Source organism: Eurosta solidaginis, chromosome 5 (assembly GCF_040869045.1).
Source record: "Eurosta solidaginis isolate ZX-2024a chromosome 5, ASM4086904v1, whole genome shotgun sequence".
NCBI classification, from domain to species: domain Eukaryota; kingdom Metazoa; phylum Arthropoda; class Insecta; order Diptera; family Tephritidae; genus Eurosta; species Eurosta solidaginis.
Window position 1 is genome coordinate 178,285,598 of NC_090323.1, and position 21,155 is coordinate 178,306,752.

The following is a 21,155-nucleotide window of genomic DNA, read 5'->3' on the forward strand; positions in this document are numbered from 1 at the left end:
CGCCGATGTTAAAAATATACCACTTCTATAAAAATCGATAACTCGTCCATATCTCGTTGATAACAGAACGATAACTCGTCTTTAAAACATCGATAAAAATTGAAAATACGCCTTCCCTTAATTTGCTGTATTATCTTGGTTGAAGAAGCCGGGACCAAGTACTGCTTCTGGTGACTTTTCCTGCATTGTCTTCAATTTCTATACACATCTATTCTTCTTCCAGTAGCTATAAAAGCAGTCCTCGAAAGTTTGTGGAGTTTTACCTATGAGATGGTCCTTTATCGGAAATTGATCTGGCACGTTTAAGAAATAAGCATTAATAAGGCACCAGCCCGACAATTTCTGTAGGGATATGGCCATGTCGAACCTTCTACATCTGAGGATTTTTGTCGCTTCTTACGACAGGCATGCCTCAAATGGGAATATGATAAACCCCTTAACCTCCTACACCCGCTGAAAAGAATATCAATCTTTTTCCAGCGCAAGCCAAATTACCAATGTGCTATAATTGAGGCTGAAATTGAAAATATCGCTTTCCGAGACCGACGTCTTAAATTCCTTTTTCTTTTCCGTTGGTAAAGCAAGGTTTGTTAGGGGATCATAGCGGTTCCTTTGAGAACGAATTTCGAATACCGGTTTTTATATACATATTTATTGTCTGTTACTATTGCTAAGAACCACTTCTGCGTCAGTGGTGTGTAACGATATACCGTTCCGCTTTTTTTTTTGCCGTCAATATAACAGTTATCAAGGTACTTAAATAAGTAGCATAGTCGTCTTACAGTTGCTGACCGCTTTATAAGATCTAAAGTCAGAGTATTCGCATAGCTCATGGCCAATCAAAGAACTCTCTATAATGGAGCAACATACCATCCACATTCCTAACAGCTCTGCTTTGGAGATACTAGCAACGCTTGTGCGATGAATGCAGAGCGCGATTATTGGCTGTTCAATAAAATACCACAGCGCCAACACAATCCGTGTTGGACCACTCTGTGATATTGATATATATTGGGGCGGGTCGATTTAAAAATCACTCATTGCTCTGTGAAAATCGTATTCTAGGGATCAAAATAAGAAACTTTGCCGAAGGAACCATACCTCTAAAATGAAATCTGATGTCCTCCCCTTTGGGTCGAACTTTTGGGTAAGGGCAATGTCAATTCTACCTGCTGCGTTTTGTGGTGGCTTAAAAAAAACAACACAAGCAATTTTACGATCTGCAATTGTGTCACAGTGATGTCTTGGTTTTAAAAGGGTTGTAAAAACGCTAATTTCTAATAATTTTTTTTAATTTCTTTTCTATTACTAAGTTAAATAAATTTTTTCATTTACATATGTTCTGACTAAATAAATTTCTAAAGAGAAAAATAAACTCCAAAAAGAAAAAACATAGGCATTTCAAAGTTGGATTTTTCAAAATTTGCCCCTACGACCCAAAGGGGGGGACATCAGAATTCGTTTTAGAGGTATGGTTCCTTCGGCAAAGTTTCTTATTTTGATCCATAGAATATGATTTTCACAGAGCAATGGGCGATTTTTTTACCTCCCCACAAATCGACCTGGCCTAATATATATGCTATTGATTGTTGACCTTTTTCACCATTTGATGAAAGAGATGTGTTTAGCTATCGCTAAACGCGTTTTTGAACGTTGGGTTCATAGCGAACAAACACAAAAACTGCTTTATTTAAAAAAAAAACGTCATTTTTGTTTAATAGCTTTTGTTATATTGGAATGGACTCAGCTGCTTATGATGCAGAATTTAATCAAATATTCAAAAATAAAAATTTGTTTGTAATTTAACGACTCTACTTTAGAAAATTTATAGTATGGCCTCGTTTATCTTTCAGCATACTAAAGACCCCCTTGCTATCGAACTATACGCGAAAAAGGTAATCAGCATGCCAAAAAGTTGTGATGTACATAGTGAGGAAACTATAGAAAACGTCACGGTACAACCCAAAAGTGTAATGACAGATGCGAAAAAAGCTAAAAAGTACAGAAATATGTTACATAGTCATGAGAATGGTGCGCATGCGAAGACGAACGAAGCATCGAATTGGTATGATCCTGAATATGGTGTAAAGAAAATACGACAAGGAAGTGAGTAATATGTATATGAAACTAATATATTTACAGCTGTAAGCACGAAAATAGCAGTGACATTTTTAGGAAATTTTCTCAATTAATGCATTACTTTTTTATTTTTGATTTTTCAATAAAAAACTTCAATTACTATATAAGCACGGCCTAAAATATATTCGAAGGCTATCTTTTATTTTATCTGTAAACTTTCCAACTGAAACAATGCAAACCAACCTCGAAAGCGTTTTCGAAAAAACGTTGAAAGGGTTCTCATAAGTTCAGGATTGTATCCCGAATTAGCTCAAAGACTACATCATACCATATGAAACAATACCAAAGTTATATCCAAATAGTATTGAAAATATCCCGGAAATCGCTCTAAAATGATCAGCAGACATTAAAGAGCATATCCAGAAAATAAGCCGAAATGATTCCAAAACGGACTACTTCTAATTATAAATAATCCAGAACTAGTTCCGAAATATTTTCGAAAGGCGAGCCAGAATGACACAGAAATTGTCCCAAAATAATCCATAAAATCCCAAACTTTATTCAGAATTAGTCCGGAAATAATTCAAAAATAATTCGAAATAATTCTGAAAACGATCCCGAAAATGTCGAGAATCATCTCGAATACAATTTAGAAACGGTTCTGAAAATAGTCTTAAAATGATTACGAAAACAGTTAAAATTGGTTATGAAATGATCCAGAAAATAATCACGAAATTATTTGCAAAAAAACCTCAAAATTTCCAAATAATTAGCTTCAGCCAAACGAAGTACAAATTGCGGGTCTTTAAAAAGTTGAATTGATTTTTGATAATTTTTTTCCAAAGGATGTATTCATATATGTAATACTCCTGTATTGCTACAAAAGGCTAAGTACATTCCCAAATATCAGAGTGCCAATAAATATATTTCGGTTTAAACGTTTTTGTTTTTGTATTTAATAATCGAATGTACCTGAATTTAAATGCTTTCTTGTCACACTTATGCTGCTACAATCACAAACATTTTATAGGCTGCTTTATTTTGATTTCGAATTCAAAACACATTGCGAGCATTTTCTATTAGCAATATAGGAGTATAACATTTATGAGTTGTATTAGATGTTCTTCCGTATAAGAAAACAAATTAGGATTAAAATATAAAACGCCTTTCAAAAAAAAAAAAACAAAAAAAAAATTAAATCAGTGAAAATAATTTACGTATCTATAAATTGAACTTGACTGAAATTGATTTGACAACAAAGCAAAATAAAATGGAGAATTACAAATGAAATTGTCGAGATTTTCAAAAATTGTGGAATTTTTTCGAAAAAGTTTTCGAGATTGTTTTGAATCATGATGCAATAACGACAAGGTGGTCTATATAGTGACAGCTCATTTTGAAAGCACCGAATTAATACGAATGAGGAGAGAAAGGGGAAGAACAGAAGAGGCCGCTTTGTGAAACAGTATTAAATCGAGTACTTTCATATAGCAAATCTAATAATAATTAATAATCTATAATATAAAAATAAGTCGGATTTTCCTTCCTGACGCTATAACTCCAGAACGCACGAGCAGATTTCCACGGCAGATTTGCATTCGTTGGAAGGGTCTCGGGCTCCGTGAGGTTTATAGCAAAGAAAATTCAGGATCGACGCACATGGTCTGGAGATATAGGCCAAAACGTGGACCCGGGAACGCCAAGATAGTGTTTTTACATTATGGGTATCAAATTGAAGCTGTTGATGTGTGCTTTAGTACAGAGTAAGTTTTACACCGCTGGGTGACTAGGGTCTCGAAATATAGGCCAAAACATGGACCCGGATAACCCTAGGATGTGTGTGTATTGTGGATATCAAATGAAAACTGTTGCTGAGAGCTTTAAAGTAATTTTCATTGTGATATTCAATTTAGTCGCATCAACCTAGAAAAACTGATAAATATGCAAGCGAAGCTGAAATAAAAACATGAATTAATAATACCCACATACCTATTTACATACGTCCTATTCGATTTGCCTGAAATTTGGTATATAAATTTGCCTATATTAGTATTTACGATGCTTTTTTCCGGGAGGTAGACCAGAGACGGACTGCGACTGGGATTAGGACTGGGACTGAGACTGAGAGTCGGAGTGGGACTGAGACTCGGAATGGGACTGGAACAAAATACATCCTCTGGGACTGGCAATAAGATATGAAGAAGAATGAGAAAAACTTGAGAGAGGAAAAAAGAGAGGAGGAGACAGAGAAAGAGATAGAATGAGACGCAAATGGAGATAGATGAAGCGAAAAATACGGAGGGAGGAGCGAATACAAAGATTAGGAAAAAGTGTAGAGGGGCGAGGGAAGAGTTAGATGGAAAAAGCTTATTAAAATGTATGCAGGTACACCAAATTTAGGGCGGAACAACGTCTGCCGGGTCTGCTATTTTGTTTATAAAAATAAAAAGTGAATATAGGTCACTGCGATTGCCGCCATATATATACTTGTTTACCATAACGAAATTGTGGAAGCCAGCTCAAAGTACTTTAGAAACAATTTTTTTTCTTTTTTTACTTAACGGATTGGTTCTCGTGGTAAATGAAGACAATACGAAGTACTTGCTGTCACCCAAGAAATAATCGGCCCATTTGCACCTTGACAGCCACGTCACTGTTGACGGGTATAATTTCGACACTGTAAAGGATTTCGTCTATATTAAACCAGCATTAACAGAAAAAACAATGTCAGATTAGAAATTAATCGGAAAATGCCTTAGGCAAACAAGTGCTATTTTGAACTGAGTAGGCAATTGAAAAGTAGAGACCCATCCCGACGAACAAAAATCACTCTGTAGAAGTCACTCACCATGCCTGTCGTGCTCTATGGCTCGGGAATCATTGACGGAGTCGAGAGAAGATGGCTCTTGGAGTGTTGAGAGAAGTTTTCCCGAAGATTTATGGTCAAGCACGTGATGCCGACGGCGAGTATCGAAGGATAATCCAGCGGGTTAGGGGGTTAGAATATATCCGCGGTAGGTATGCCTGTCGTATGATGCGACTAAAATACCAAATAGATTGAAGGGTTGTGTACCGCAACCCTTTCCAGGGGTTGCCAGAGTAATATATAGCTTCTCCAAACCCAACTGTCAACCTCACCTATACATCGAATCCTGTTTCATTAACAGCCGAGGCTCTGGCGACCCCGAACTCCACATAGATCTAGGGGGTGGGAGGGCGGAATGGCCTAGAAGGTCCCATGTGGCCATAACAAATCGTTCCAGAGGTGGTACCGGAACGTACCGGATCTGCAACCGGCAAAGGACCATCAACTCGATAACACTCCCCAAGGCCTTCGAGGAGTGTCCTTATCGCTACAGCAACATCGAAAGAGGTATAGTTATGACCTGTATGAGCTTTAACACTTTTTCCTGCAGAGCGAGTTTTGAGGTGCATAGGCAACTATTACATAAAAACACATTTGTATTGAATTAGAGAATTATTGAAGGATGCGATGGAAGCAGCATCATGCGATGTTTATTGCAGTGTGCATTAAGGAAATTGTTCGGGTGCAGATAGTTGGATTCATGGCTCTATTTGAATGTTTCGCTATAATGAGGTGAAATGTATACATTGTTCTTCAATGTTGTGTTCATCTACGCTGCCAAACATCAGACATATAAAACAACGCAGCCAGATCGACCATGTCGGGACACGCGGAAGGCACATGCTTTAATTCTTTTTGATATGCGCAGGATTCGAGGATCAATATCAAAACGGGTCATTATCTCGTCATAGCCAAAGTCAGCCCTTGCTATTGAGCTGCAAAACGTGCATCCTGAAACAGCAGTTAAGCAGAAACATAAAATAGTTAAAACATGTATTAGAATTATTATTAAAAAACATCTTCCCATTATTTTCGACAGAAATATTAAAATTCAAACAATTTCGTTTAATATAAGATTTTTTACGCATTTGAGTTATAGAAAAGTCAACTCAAAATAGAATTGGAGAAAAAAGTGATGTCGTTGCATACTTTTCCAGAAAAATTGATTTGAATGGTTTTTACTACAATTTTTCCTCTGAATGAAGAAGCAGTTTCGCAAAGAGGCAAATTGAGTTTCAGAGTGGGAGGTCAAGATGGCGGATTAGAAAGAGAAGCTGCCAACGTCAGTCACCTTGTAATTGCATCATGGTTTTGAATAGTTGAGGCCACAAAATTTATAAAAATTTGTTCCTAAAATATTGAAAAAAAAAGAAAGAATTTATTTTACGAAGCTTGATAAAAACTGCCACTGCTATTCTTCTGTTCACGCTTTACAAATATAGCGATGTTTATCTATGCTAATGTCTACAAATTTTATACGTACAGCTCATATTTGACTTTCAATGTAAAATATTTTCACAGAGCTCACATTGCAATTTTAGGAACCACAAAACGAGCTGTACAAATATCTTCTTTTTTTGTTGGCAAAGTAGCCGAACGGTATGTGTAGTCGTACAATTTAATATATGTGGGCATGCACTGTTGTTGCTGTTGTTTTTTTGTTTTTATTTATTTATCACACAAATGTAAGGAGATATCTATTTACCCTTTCAGAATTTAACTGCAGGGCTTTTAAACTACAATTACGAACAAAACCAACAAATTGGCTCCAAAACGGAAGTGAGATGTTATTATAAGCATCATGATTGTTGTTGTTGTCACTACATATAATATATTTTGTTACTATTGTTGTTGCTATTACTACTTCTGCAGTGTTGTAATCGAAACAGGAAACCAGAAACCACAAACCGAAAAATGCAAGAATAATTCTTAACGCTTTCGCGCTTTTTCTATTCATTTTTATACTCAGTTGAGCAGAGCTCACAGAGTATATTAACTTTGGTTGGATAACGGTTGGTTGTACAGGTATAAAGGAATCGAGATAGATATAGACTTCCATATATCAAAATCATCAGTATCGAAAACAAGTAAGGAAGGTTAAGTTCGGGTGTAACCGAACATTACATACTCAGTTGAGAGCTATGGTGACAACACAAGGGAAAATAACCATGTAGGAAAATGAACCGAGGGAAACCCTGGAATGTGTTTGTATGACATGTGTATCAAATGAAAGGCATTAAAGAGTATTTTATGAGGGAGTGGGCCATAGATCTATAGGTGGACGCCATTTAGGGATATAGCCATAAAGGTGGATCAGGTTGACTCTAGAATGCGTTTGTACGATATGGGTATCAAATGAAAGGTGTTAATAAGTATTTTAAAAGGGAGTAATCCTTAGTTCCATAGGTGGACGCCGTTTCGAGATACCGCCATAAAGGTGGACCAGGGGTGACCCTAGAATTTGTTTGTACAATATTGGTATAAAAAGAAAGGTGTTAATGAGTATTTTAAAAGGGAGTGATGCTTAGTTCCACAGGTGGACGCCGTTTCGAGATATCGCCATAAAGGTGGACCAGGTGTGACCCTAGAATTTGTTTGTACAATATGGGTATCAAAAGAAAGGTGTTAATGAGTATTTTAAAAGGGAGTGATGCTTAGTTCCAGAGGTGGACACCGTTTCGAGATATCGCCATAAAGGTGGACCAGGGGTGACCCTAGAATTTGTTTGTACGATATGGGTATCAAAAGAAAGGTGTTAATGAGTATTTTAAAAGGGAGTGATGCTTAGTTCCATAGGTGGACGCCGTTTCGAGATATCGCCATAAAGGTGGACCAGGGGTGACCCTAGAATTTGTTTGTACAATATGGGTATCAAAAGAAAGGTGTTAATGAGTATTTTAAAAGGGAGTGATGCTTAGTTCCAGAGGTGGACACCGTTTCGAGATATCGCCATAAAGGTGGACCAGGGGTGACCTAGAATTTGTTTGTACGATATGGGTATCAAATTAAAGGTATTAATGAGGGTTTTAGAAGGGAGTGGTGGTTGTTGTATAGGTGGTCGCCTTTTCGAGATATCGCCATAAAGGTGGACCAGGGGTGACTCTAGAATGCGTTTGTACGATATGGGTATCAAATGAAAGGTGTTAAAGAGTATTTTAAAAGGGAGTAATCCTTAGTTCCATAGGTGGACGCCGTTTCGAGATACCGCCATAAAGGTGGACCAGGGGTGACCCTAGAATTTGTTTGTACAATATGGGTATCAAAAGAAAGGTGTTAATGAGTATTTTAAAAGGGAGTAATCCTTAGTTCCATAGGTGGACGCCGTTTCGAGATACCGCCATAAAGGTGGACCAGGGGTGACCCTAGAATTTGTTTGTACAATATGGGTATCAAAAGAAAGGTGTTAATGAGTATTTTAAAAGGGAGTAATCCTTAGTTCCATAGGTGGACGCCGTTTCGAGATATCGCCATATGGGTGGACCAGGGGCGACCCTAGAATTTGTTTGTACAATATGGGTATCAAAAGAAAGGTGTTAATGAGTATTTTAAAAGGGAGTGGTCCTTAGTTCTATAGGTGGACGCCGTTTCGAAATATCGCCATAATAAAGGTGGACCAGGGTGACTCTAGAATGTGTTTGTACGATATGGCTATCAAATTAAAGGTATTAATGAGAGTTTTAAAAGGGAGTGGTGGTAGTTGTATATGTGAAGGCGTTTTCCAGATCGCGACCAAAATGTGGACCAGGGTGACACAGAACCTCATCTGTTGGATACCGCTAATTTATTTATATATGTAATACCTGCCAAGATTTCAACGGTTTTTTATTTCGCCCTGCGGAACTTTTTCATTTTCTTCTACTTAATATGGTAGGTGTCACAACCATTTTATAAAGTTTTTTCTAAAGTTATATTTCGTTTCAATAAACCAATCCAATTACCTCACCATGTTTCATCCCTTTTTTCGTATTTGGTATAGAATTATGGCATTTTTTTCATTTTTCGTAATTTTCGATATCGAAAAAGTGGGCGTGGTCATTGTCGGATTTCGTTCATTTTTCATACCAAAATAAAGTGAGTTCAAGTTAGTACGTGAACTAAGTTCATTAAAGATATGTCGATTTTTGCTCAAGTTATCATGTTAACGGCCATGCGGAAGACCAGTCGAACGACTGTGTATAAAAACTGGGCGTGGCATAAACGGATTTCGCCCGTTTTCACAGAAAACAGTTAACATCTATGGCCCTACCAAATTTCAAAAGGATTGGTTAATTTTTGTTCGACTTATGGCGTTAAAAGTATCCTAGACAAATTAAATGAAAAAGGGCGGAGCCACGCCCATTTTGAAATTTTCTTTTATTTTTGTATTTTGTCGCACCATGTCATTACTGGAGTTGAATGTTGACATAATTTACTTATATACTGTAAAGATATTAAATTTTTTGTTAAAATTTTACTTTAAAAAAATTATTTTTTAAAGTGGGCGTGGTCCTTCTCCGATTTTGCTAATTTTTATTAGGCGTACATATAGTAATAGGGGTAACGTCCCTGCCAAATTTCATCATGATATCTTCAACGACTGACAAATTACAGCTTGCAAAATTTTAAATTACCTTCTTTTAAAAGTGGGCGGTGCCACGCCCATTGTCAAAAATTTTCTAACTTTCTATTCTGCGTCATAAATTCAACTCATCTACCAAGTTTCGTCTCTTTATCTGTCTTTGGTAATGAATTATCGCACTTTTTCGGTTTTACGAAATTTTCGATATCGAAAAAGTGGGCGTGGTTATAGTCCGATATTGTTCATTTTAAATAGTGATCTAAGATGAGTGCTCAGGAACCTACATACAAAATTTCATCAAGTTACCTCAAAATTTACTCAAGTTATCGTGTTAACGGCCATGCGGAAGGTCAGACGGACGACTGTGTATAAAAACTGGGCGTGGCATCAACCGATTTCGCCCGTTTTCACAGAAAACAGTTAACACCATAAAATCTATGCCCCTACCAAATTTCAAAAGGATTGGTTAATTTTTGTTCGACTTGTGGCGTTAAAAGTATCCTAGACAAGTTAAATGAAAAAGGGCGGAGCCACGCCCTTTTTGAAATTTTCTTTTATTTTTGTATTTTGTTGCACCATGTCATTGCTGGAGTTGAATGTTGACATAATTTACTTATATACTGTAAAGATATTAAATTTTTTGTTAAAATTTTACTTTAAAAAAAATTTTTTTTTAAAAGTGGGCGTGGACCTCCTCCGATTTTGATAATTTGTATTAGGCGTACATATAGTAATAGGAGTAACGTCCCTGCCAAATTTCATCATGATATCTTCAACGAATGACAAATTACAGCTTGCAAAAATTATAAATTACCTTCTTTTAAAAGTGGGCGGTGCCACGCCCATTGTCCAAAATTTTACTAATTTTCTATTCTGCGTCATAAATTCAACTCATCTGCCAAGTTTCGTCGCTTTATCTGTCTTTGGTAATGAATTATCGCACTTTTTCGGTTTTACGAAATTTTCGATATCGAAAAAGTGGGCGTGGTTATAGTCCGATATCGTTCATTTTAAATAGCGATCTGAGATGAGTGCTCAGGAACCTACGTACCAAATTTCATCAAGTTACCTCAAAATTTACTCAAGTTATCGTGTTAACGGACGGACGGACGGACGGACGGACATGGCTCAATCAAATTTTTTTTCGATCCTGATTATTTTGATTTATGGAAGTCTATATCTATCTCGATTCCTTTATATATGTACAACCAACCGTTATCCAATCAAACTTAATATACTCTGTGAGCTCTGCTCAACTGAGTATAAAAAATTTGATTAAGCCATGTCCGTCCGTCCGTCTGTCCGTTAACACGATAACTTGAGTAAATTTTGAGATATCTTGACGAAATTTTGTATATAGATTCCTGGGCGCTCATATCAGATTGCTATTTAAAATGAACGATATCGGACTATAACTACGCCCACTTTTTCGAAATCGAAAATTTCGAAAAATCGAAAAATTGCGATAATTCATTACCAAAGAGGGATAAAGCGATAAAACTTGGTAGGTGCGTTGAACTTATGACGCAGAATAGAAAATAAGTAAAATTTTGGACAACGGGAGTGGCACCGCCCACTTTTAAAAGAATGTAATTTAGAAGTTTTGCAAGCTGTAATTTGGCAGTCGTTGAAGATATCATGATGAAATTTGGCAGGAACGTTACTCCTATTACTGTATGTATGCTTAATAAAAATTAGCAAAATCGGAGAACGACCACGCCCACTTTAAAAAAAAAATTTTTTTTAATTGAAATTTTTACAAAAAATTTAATATCTTTACAGTATATAAGTAAATTATGTCAACATTCAACTCCAGTAACGATATGGTGCAACAAAATACAAAAATAAAAGAAAATTTCAAAATGGGCGTGGCTCCGCCCTTTTTCATTTGATTTGTCTAGGATACATTTAATGCCATAAGTCGAACAAAAATTTTACCTTGCGAAATTTGGTAGCGGCTTAGATTTTAGGTAGATAACTGTTTTCTGTGAAAAAGGGCGAAATCGGTTGAAGCCACGCCCAATTTTTATACACAGTCGACCGTCTGGCCTTCCGCTCGGCCATTAACACGATAACTTGAGCAAAAATCGATATATCTTTACTAAACTCAATTCACATAATTATCTGAACTCACTTTCTGTTGGTATAAAAAATGGCCGAAATCTGACTATGACCACGCCCACTCTTTCGATATCGAAAATTACGAATAATGAAAAAAGTGCCATAATTCTACACCAACTACGAAAAAGGGTTGAAACATGGTAACTGGATTGGTTTATTGACGCAAAATATAACTTTAGAAAAAAAGTTTGTAAAATAAGTGTGACACCTACCATATTAAGTAAAAGAAAATGAAAAAGTTCTGCAGGGCGAAATCAAAAGCCTTTGGAATCATGGCAGGAATACTGTTCGTGGTATTACATATATAAATATTAGCGGTACCCGACAGATGATGTTCTGAGTCACCCTGGTCCACATTTTGGTCGATATCTCGAAAACGCCTTCACATATACAACTACCAACACTCCCTTTTAAAATTCTTATTAATACCTTTAATTTGACACCCATATTGTACAAACACATTATAGAGTCACCCCTGATCCACCTTTATGGCAATATATCGAAAAGGCCCACTCTCTTTAAAAATACTCATTATCATCTTTCGTTTGATACCCATAATGTACAAACGCATTCTAGAGTCAACCCTGGTCCACCTTTATAACGATATCCTGAAAAGGCGTCCACCTATAGAATTAAGGCCCACTCCCTTTTAAAATACTCGTTAAAACCTTTCATTTGATACCCATATCGTAAAAAAATTCTAAAGTCACCCCTGGTCCACCTTTATGGCGATATCTCGAAAAAGCGTCCACGCATAGAACTAAGGCCCACTCCCTTTTAAAATACTCATTAACACCTTTTATTTGGTACCTATAACGCACAAACTAGTTCTAGAGTCACCCTGGTCCACCTTTATAAAGATATCCCGAAAAGGCGTCCACCTATAGAACTAAGGCCAACTCCCTTTTAAAATACTCATTAACACCTTTCATTTGATACCCATATCGTACAAACAAATTCTAGAGTCACTCCTGGTCCACCTTTATGGCGATATCTCGAAAAGGCGTCAACCCATAGAACTAAGGCGCACTCTCTTTTAAAACACTCATTAGCACCTTTCGCTTGATACCCTTATTGTACAAACGCATTCTAGAGTCACCCCTGGTCCACCTTTATAACGATATCCCGGAAAGGCGTCCACCTATAAAACTAAGGCCCACTCCCTTTTAAAATACTCATTAACACCTTTCATTTGATACCCATATCGTACAAATAAATTCCAGAGTCACCCCTGGTCCACCTTTATGGCGATATCTCGAAAAGGCGTCCACCTATAGAACTATGGCCAATCTTCCTCTTAAAATACTCTTTAATACCTGCCATTTGATACGCATGTCATACAAACACATTCCAGGGTTACCCGAGGTTCATTTTCCTACATGGTGATTTTCCATTATTTTGTCTCCATAGCTCTCAACTGAGTATGTAATGTTCGGTTACACCCGAACTTAGCCTTCCTTACTTGCTATTTTTCTGTTTGCTATATTTTCTAGATATCTTTGTTGTTTGTTAAGTTTTCCTTTTTTTTAATATTCCTACTGCACCCTCTGCTGTATATGGAAATTATTTGTGCATTTATGCTATCAACGCATACGACCGCATATGGTTTAAATAACATCTGAGGATGTCTTGTTCTTGTTCGCACTTAGGCAAATTTTGTGTGCAGTTATGTGTGGGTGTGCATAAAAGTGTGTGGTGCATGCATACATGACCATACGTTTGCGGTTTTATATTTCATTCCGTTGCAGTTTTACTCTTGTCTCCAGACATTCAGATCTTTTATGTGGTTTGTGGGAAAATTGTAAGCTCACTGAACTTTCTTTAGTATATTTATGAAGTTTGTTGTATTAAATTAAAAATTTTATTTGATGTTGAATCCTGGAGATTATCTTCCCATACACACTTATTAAAATACTAGTAATTGAACCGTTTTTAAAAATTTTGATTTATTTCGAAAAGCTATTTTGTGTAGTGATTGCACAGGGTGAATATTTGCGTTTCCAACTCCTCCATTTTTGGAAGAGTAGGAGGTGCACACAACATCATTCTGGGGTAAGTCAGATTTTATGACGAGTAAAGATCGTATAGTATAGTTTAGTTGTGAGAATACTCGAATTGATTTCGGGAATAGTTTTGTAGTTCCGGAAAAAGTTTTTACTTTCTCTGTATTCCTTTGGAGAGCATTGACGTGATATTTCAAGATCGTTTTGGGACTGTTTTCGGATCATTAGGAAGTATTCCCATGGCATTTCAGTGAACAACTTCGTAAACGTTTGTAGACTTTTACAGGGTCATTTTCGAGATCATTGAGGCACGATTTCATATTTCATATGTCAATCAATTTCGAGCTTTTGAGAGCATTTTGTCATTTTCGAGATCGTTGATGAGTATTTCGAGATCATCGGTATATTTGAATTTTGGAATAATTTCGGATTTTTTTACGGGACTTTTTTTATGACCGTTTCGTCTTAGGTTAGCGGAACTATTTCACGGTCATTTTGTAACTATTTACTGTAAATGTTGCTAATTTTTAGGGTCTTTTCCAGTTTCGATTATTTTCGGCACCATTCCAGACTTGCCTTCCGGTACTGATTCGTAATTGCTTACCAACTATTGCTGTATCATTTTGTTTTCGTTTTTGGAACTTTTTAAAGTTTGATTCGGAACTTTTCGCGAAACATTTTGATAATTAATCGAGCCTGCATTCAAGATAATTGCAGAATATTTTTGGGCTCCATTCTGGTCTATTTTTGGACACTTTTAGGACCTTTAAGGGAAATATCGGATTTGTTTTCCACATAAATCCGCTACCATTGTGATATAGCTCCATTAATATTTCAAATCAACTCTGATCTGCTTCCGAATTATTCAGACATTGTTTTCGGGATCGATTTCGGACTGTTTCGGGTTTGTTTCTATATTGAAAGTTGGACAGTTTGAGAGAGTTTGGGGAGCTATTTGCTATTGTTCTCGATCTAGGGTCTATTTCTCGATCGAGTGTTAATTATTTCCGGACCGTTTTTCGATACCATTTAATGATTTTTTCTGAGCTTATTTCAGAATACTTTTCGAATAGGGATTGTAACAGCGATATATCAAGAGTATTTAAATATCCTTGCGGGATGGTTTTTCGAACTTGGTTGTCATAGTTTTAAACCTTTTTCCGTTAATCGTATCATTTTTAGTAGGAGATTGTTTTAAGGATCATTTGACCATTTTAGGAATACTTTCGTGCTATTTCGCATCTTTTTCGAATTATTTCAGGGTTGTTTGCGTTACCTAGAGCTGTTTCGGTATCGTTTTTGGACAAGATTGCTTTCGGGATTGTTACAGCACTGTTTGAAGAATAATTTCGAAACTATTTAAGAATTCTGTCATGATTAACAAAACCTTATATATATTGTTACCACAACAAATCCTGCCCCTATTTCTTGTGGACTTGTATTACATAGTGTTTGAAAAGTGACCATAGTTTTTGTGTTTTCCTCTATTTCTCTTCTCTTGTCTTTACTGCTAGTTTTAATTTACTTGTTCTTTCTGCTGCTGTGGTGTGATGGTAGCGTGCTCCGCCTACCACACCGAAGATCCCGGGTTCACGCCCCGGGCAAAGCAACATAAACATCTTAGAACTACATTTTTTCAGTTAGAAGAAAATTTTTCCAACAGGATCGCCCTTCGGCAATGTTTGGCAAGCACTCCGAGTGTACTTCTGCCATGAAAAGCTCTTAGTGAAAACTCATCTGCCATGCAGATGCCGTTCGAGTCGGCATAAAGCAAGTAGGTCCCGTCCCGCCAATTTGTAAGAAAAATTAAAAGGAGCACGACGCAAATTGGAAAAGAAGCTCGGCCTATAATCTCTTTGGAGGTTATCGCACCTAACACTTTTTTTCTTTTTACTCTATACTTCTTTTTTTGCTCCTCTCCCCCACCTTTCTCTCTCCTTTTCCGTTCTTATTTATTCCATTCTCCCCTTTTTCCACTCTGCCCCTCTTTTCAATTTTTCTAATTATTCCAAGGCAAACTTTCCTGAGGAAAAATAAATGTTTCAATATATTTGGGCTAATATTTAGTTATCTGTGAAAATAGATGTGCCACAAGCTAAAAACTAAAGGCCGTGACACAATGACATTTTTCATATAGATGCGTTTAACACAAGCTTATGCGTGACAGTAACAGCGCTACGATCAATGATGCAAGATGGCGTATTCGCAAACAAAAGTCAGCTGATGTTTATTTTCACCAAATATGTAAATTTGGGAGACCAAAGATAATATAGTTTAAATTTTAAAATTTTATAAAGAAGAACAAATAGAACAATAAAATTGGTTTTTATTTAAAACTGAAAAAAGTTTTTCAATCACGAATTGGAATAATTTTTGAATTAACTTTCTTAATCTTTTCATATTACCTCTGTTCATACTTGTTAAAATTATACTTCTTTCATATATATATTATCATTATATATAAAATTATACGCTTTCGCCAACTTCAAAAGGGAAAATGGGAAGAATACAAAACGTTCACAGACAATCGCTTCGCTGCTCTCCCAATTCCGACTGATACACATCAAGGGGGCGTGCATTCCGCAAAGTCATCGAATTCGCGTCGACTCGTTTTATTTCCTCCGGAAGAATTCCGCAAATCCGGCCAGACTTTCCAGCGGATGCCGCAGCTCTAGTGAGAGTAATAAGAGACATTAACCAACGCATCAGACAGCTGACGAATAAACACAAGCGGCCGAAATAGGGGGAGCACCTAAAGAATTGTAACCTCTCTGCAGGTGTGGGTAAGCTATGGTCTACCGTAACGTCCCTGTTGAACCCAACTAAGCACAACGACAAAATATCCATCGCATTCGTCGATAAAGTGGTGTAAGGTTCGAAAAATGCGCCAGCGCTTTCTGACGACAATAAGACAAGCATTCTATGCTTGACGAAGTCAGACGGCGAACCAATAGACGCGTACACAAGCTTAAAACCAGCGTGTCCCCATTTACCATCACCGCCAAACAGGGTTGAAGATGCTATCGTTCATGCTAAACCATCTAAAGAACTAGGCCTTAAAAAACTTGGCAAAGAGGGATTTAATTATCTAGAGCATGTCTTCAACCTGTCCTTGTCCACCGTCATCATCCCCGCAAAATGGCTAGGGTGGATCCGCTATTATAGCCTGGGAAACAAGCTAACACAGGTGGTTGTTATCGTCCAATATCTCTCCTATCGCCAGTAGCCAAGACACTTGAAGCCATTCTGCCAAATTTCGACCATTTTGAACATCCACGTCAATGGCACTACGCTACCGACTGTCTTATACCCCAAAATCTTGGATGTGAATTTTGATCAAGATCTACATTTTGGTGGCATGCATCCGAAATTATACCTTAAATCCAGAGCCGTAATAAACATTTTTTTTTTAATATATATAGTGATAACGTAAAATAGTAGACCAAGCAAGAAAAATTAAAAATTAGTAAAAATCCATTTTGTGATAAGAAACTACTATGTAGATTGATACGTCATTACAGTCAATATTTACTCTGTACACGATACAATTGTTGAAAAAAATAAAATCATAAAACAAGACGCTGTGGTCCTATTTTCGCAAATCTGTCAATGACATTCTCAGGTGTGAAGTCAATGTCGAAATGCGTATGTAGTAGTGCCAAACTGATCAATCTTTCTTGTAGCATAGTAGTTCTGAGCCATGTTTTCAAACGGCTAAGGGCGGAAAAAGGGCGTTCGGAGCTCGCGTCTGTCACAGGAAATGTGCAGAATATGCGAAGAAAAACGTAAATCATTGGATATATGTCGACATCGCATTGCTTTAACGTTGCCCACGCAGAGGTCGGCAACTTATTTGCTTTACAATTTTGCTGTAGCTTCCGATGAACTTGCCACTGATTCAACTCGCCCTTAAGCCTTAACCGTTGAACGACATTGTCATAATTCAGAAGACCGTTGAATCTTGTAATCAAGCAGCTGATTAGATTTTCAATTTCATTTGCTTTAAGAGTACACACTTTCTCCGGAAGAAAACTTCTTTTGAAAAACGAGTCTTCAGATCTTCACTGATACTGTCCAAACAGAGAAATATATACGGAGACCCTGTAGTAGTCTTCACAAGTTGGTATGCTGTAATTGTCGCGTCCTGTTTTTCTGCTAGATGTTCTTGGTTTTCCCTCATCGAGATCTAGTTATTCTGCCAATTTTTTTGCATCTGAATAAATAATCTTGAAGGTTTGATCTGATGTCTTTCTACGATTTTGAAACGACACGCGCAACAAATCAATGATCGTCGATGCTTTAGCCAAATTGATGTACTCTTTTTGGAGTATAACACTGAGTGAATGAGTGAGAGACAATACATCACATAGACAGAAGAGCCCGACAATGAATTCAAACTTGAACACAGCTTCAGTAAGAAACGTTGCTTTACCATCTGTTTCTCTGTTCCTCCACTCACTTATTTTTGTCAAAGCATCCACAATCAGTGGCATTTTCGAAGCAAACTGAATGACTGCATTATGACGTTGCACCCATCGTATTTGACATAATTGAACAAGTTTTTCCCCAAGTAAATTATATAACACTGTAGCATGCTTAAGATACGACTTTCAAGAACTTGTCGATCTGTAGTATGGTACTGCAAATCTTCTCGATTACTCGTACTTTTACAGACTTGGATATGCTGCTGTTGAGTTTATGAGAGAAACAGTGACTTACTACAGCATTTTCTGCTCCTTTTCGGATTTCATTGACGGCTCCGCAATCTGACAGCATGACGGCACACGCATCGGTTCCTATTGATGCGCACAATTTAACGTCCCATTTTCTACATTTTCTTCAAAACCATTTGCCCGAGGCCGACTCCCGTTAAAGATAATTCTCTCTCAGTTTGGTTGTCTTCTTTAGCAGTCGTAGGCGAGGAATTTTCATCTTCTACTTCAAATTCATCAGCATCTGCAGTAGTATTCTTGGATAGCTCATCAAAACAACCAAAAACGTGCAGAAGTCCTCTGTAATACTAGGTCCTTTTTCAGAAAAATCAACACATCGAAGTACTATAATAACCTGTAACAACCCAAGCCAAAAAAAATTATATTAATAAGTATTAAGTATTTTTTAAAATTCATAAAGAAAATTAAACTGGACACTCGGAATGTCAAAAATTGATCTGAAACAAATCATGCTACTATTCAAATTATCAAGGAAAATGCAGTATGAAATAGGTATGGATACTTCTTCCTAATAACTCTATATGAAAATAATTTATAAAAAGTTAATTTTTTGATTTGAAAAGCATTTTGAATAAACCGCAATGTATGCAAAACGATTACTCATTTAAAAAATACATTCCCTCAAATTATTTTCAAAATTACGACACTGGTTTTCTCTAATTATTACGTAAAAATATGTATTACCTGGGCTTTTCCTGAATGATCTGGAGACTCATCAAAAACAAGCGAGTAGTATTCAGCTCGAGTCACTCTCATCAAAATTGTCTGTAATATTTCAGCCCTGCAACAATTAATTAATTTTGCGTGTCTTTACTTATATATGTTGCTCTCGAAGATGTGCTATTGAGATGAGATTCCAGAAGTTTGTCACCTGAATCAACCTGAGCACTGCCCTAAAGTTGCCCTCCTTCTGCTTAGAAGTTTGGTCCAATAGCAACGGCTCATAATCTCTGTGACCACGGAGTGCAATGCTCTGCCTTCCTAAAAAAATAATAACCTTCGTAATTCGTATAGGTTTTTCTCTATTCTCTTGTTTCGCTCTAAGATAATTATTGTTGAGAAGACTATTTACTTTGAGGGTTACGTTGGTTCCTCAAGAAGTCCTTTTCCCGCAGCCATTGCATTTTTGTGGTAAATATTTTGTGCGTGTACTTCTAAATAGCTTCTGGTTCCTATTAAGTTCTTGAAATTTGTTAGTGACTTAGTTATGAGAGCTCCCAAAGAAATTTTGCCACCATCTAGGGGCATGAACCATGGGCAATATTTACAGAAGAGGCTCTTTTTCACATTGGATAGTACAAGCCATTCTTTGTTAGCATTTAAATGCTTATGGGTGATATAATTTTTAATCTCTCTGCCAGAAACCATTCTCATTGAAAATGGAAAAGCATAATTTTCTGGATGAACCAAAGGATTTTCAAGCAAAGATTTCTTTGTGTAATCGTCGATTCTTTGTCCTATATAATCACCTACGTCGTTCGAAACTTTTACTGGATCATAAAGAATTTGCTGACGTTGTGCAGCTTTTGAGGTATATGGTATGCTAGCGTGCGAACTCTCCATTTGACATATAGAATTGTTTGCTTCAGTGACAGAACTTGCGGGTTTCTCATGGGACATCAATTGGGGTTGAGCATTTGAGTTATCGGCATCTTTCTTACTCTTTTTTGCAGTTGGAAAGTAAAACAAAATGGTCTTCTAGCGGTCTGTCTGTAAAGCATGTATACACTTAAATAAGAAATTCGAGGATTCCACAGCTTATCAAGAACAGTTTATAAATTGTTGCAGCCAAAGCGTGGGAAAAGCACTAACAATATTCTTACTCCTCTTCAAACATTAAACCCCTTATTCATAAAAAAATAAAGAGGTTTATAACGCTCTTATGATTGCAAATTTTAATGGGACTGCCATTTGGAAATGGAATTTCAAACTATAACTTGTAAGTTCATGTTTGTTTTCAGCTGCTTTGCCCAACTAATATCTGGCATAAGTTTAAACTAGTCTAGTTTTCTTAAGAAAAATAAATATTCTTCTCAAAATTACGAAACACTTTACGTTCAAACTGCGCTTTTGCACTAAACACATTCCATTTTCTCCACGGACATTGTTAAACTTCCTCAGTAACATAAATGGGAAGTATCAATAAATTACGTATTATTTTAATCAATTGCCAAAAGTCCACAATTAGATATCGGCGAATATTCAAAAATTTAGTTTATACGAAAAACTATACTTACCATTACAGTGTCTTTTGTTTTTTAGGAATTGTTCCTAAATAATTAATTTTCACTGTACAAAACCAATAACGCAATTAAAATCGCAACACAATCACTCTCTACGACCCACAATTACACTTTGAATTGGTTTAGCTTTCACAAAAAAATAGATTTCGCTAGATTACCGCTATAAATTATCACAGCATGCTTTGCAACTCAACTTCAAATTTTGAATTGCATTGCTCACGCAATGGCATAGTGGTTATTGCTGTAGCAGCACATTCACTTGACTCGCGCTGGCTAACACGGGCTACAAACAAGCAATGTTTCTGCATTTGTTTGTGAATTCTGCTCGTATAAGGTAAGTGTCCCTAATTTCGTGGTAGTACGTTATTTCGTGGCTTTTCGATTTTTTCTTCCAAACAAGGAATTGGGGGAGTGTTTCTTTAGACTGAAAATTTCGTAATAAAGATTGGTTTTTATGGTATAATAATTGATATTTTACTAATTTTTAATATTAAACCTAATATTAAACATCAAGCAATATAAAGTTGGAAGCTCGGAAAATGAGCTTGCTGA

The 21,155-nt window shown here is 36.6% G+C and overlaps 1 protein-coding gene across 8 annotated transcripts in view; it reads left to right on the forward strand.

The window, feature by feature from the left end:
- Positions 1 to 21,155, forward strand: part of Ir64a (Ionotropic receptor 64a) — a 685,241-nt gene that overhangs the window by 275,231 nt on the left and 388,855 nt on the right. For 6 of the 8 annotated variants that reach the window (XM_067757679.1, XM_067757680.1, XM_067757676.1 and 3 more), the window contains one exon: positions 1,854 to 2,106. In XM_067757679.1, coding sequence (XP_067613780.1) covers positions 1,854 to 2,106 — 253 coding nt within the window. Of the gene's footprint in view, positions 1 to 1,853; positions 2,107 to 6,466; positions 6,545 to 6,658; positions 6,797 to 21,155 lie in introns of those variants that run through there. The other 2 variants (XR_010947661.1, XM_067757682.1) reach the window with 2 other exon arrangements.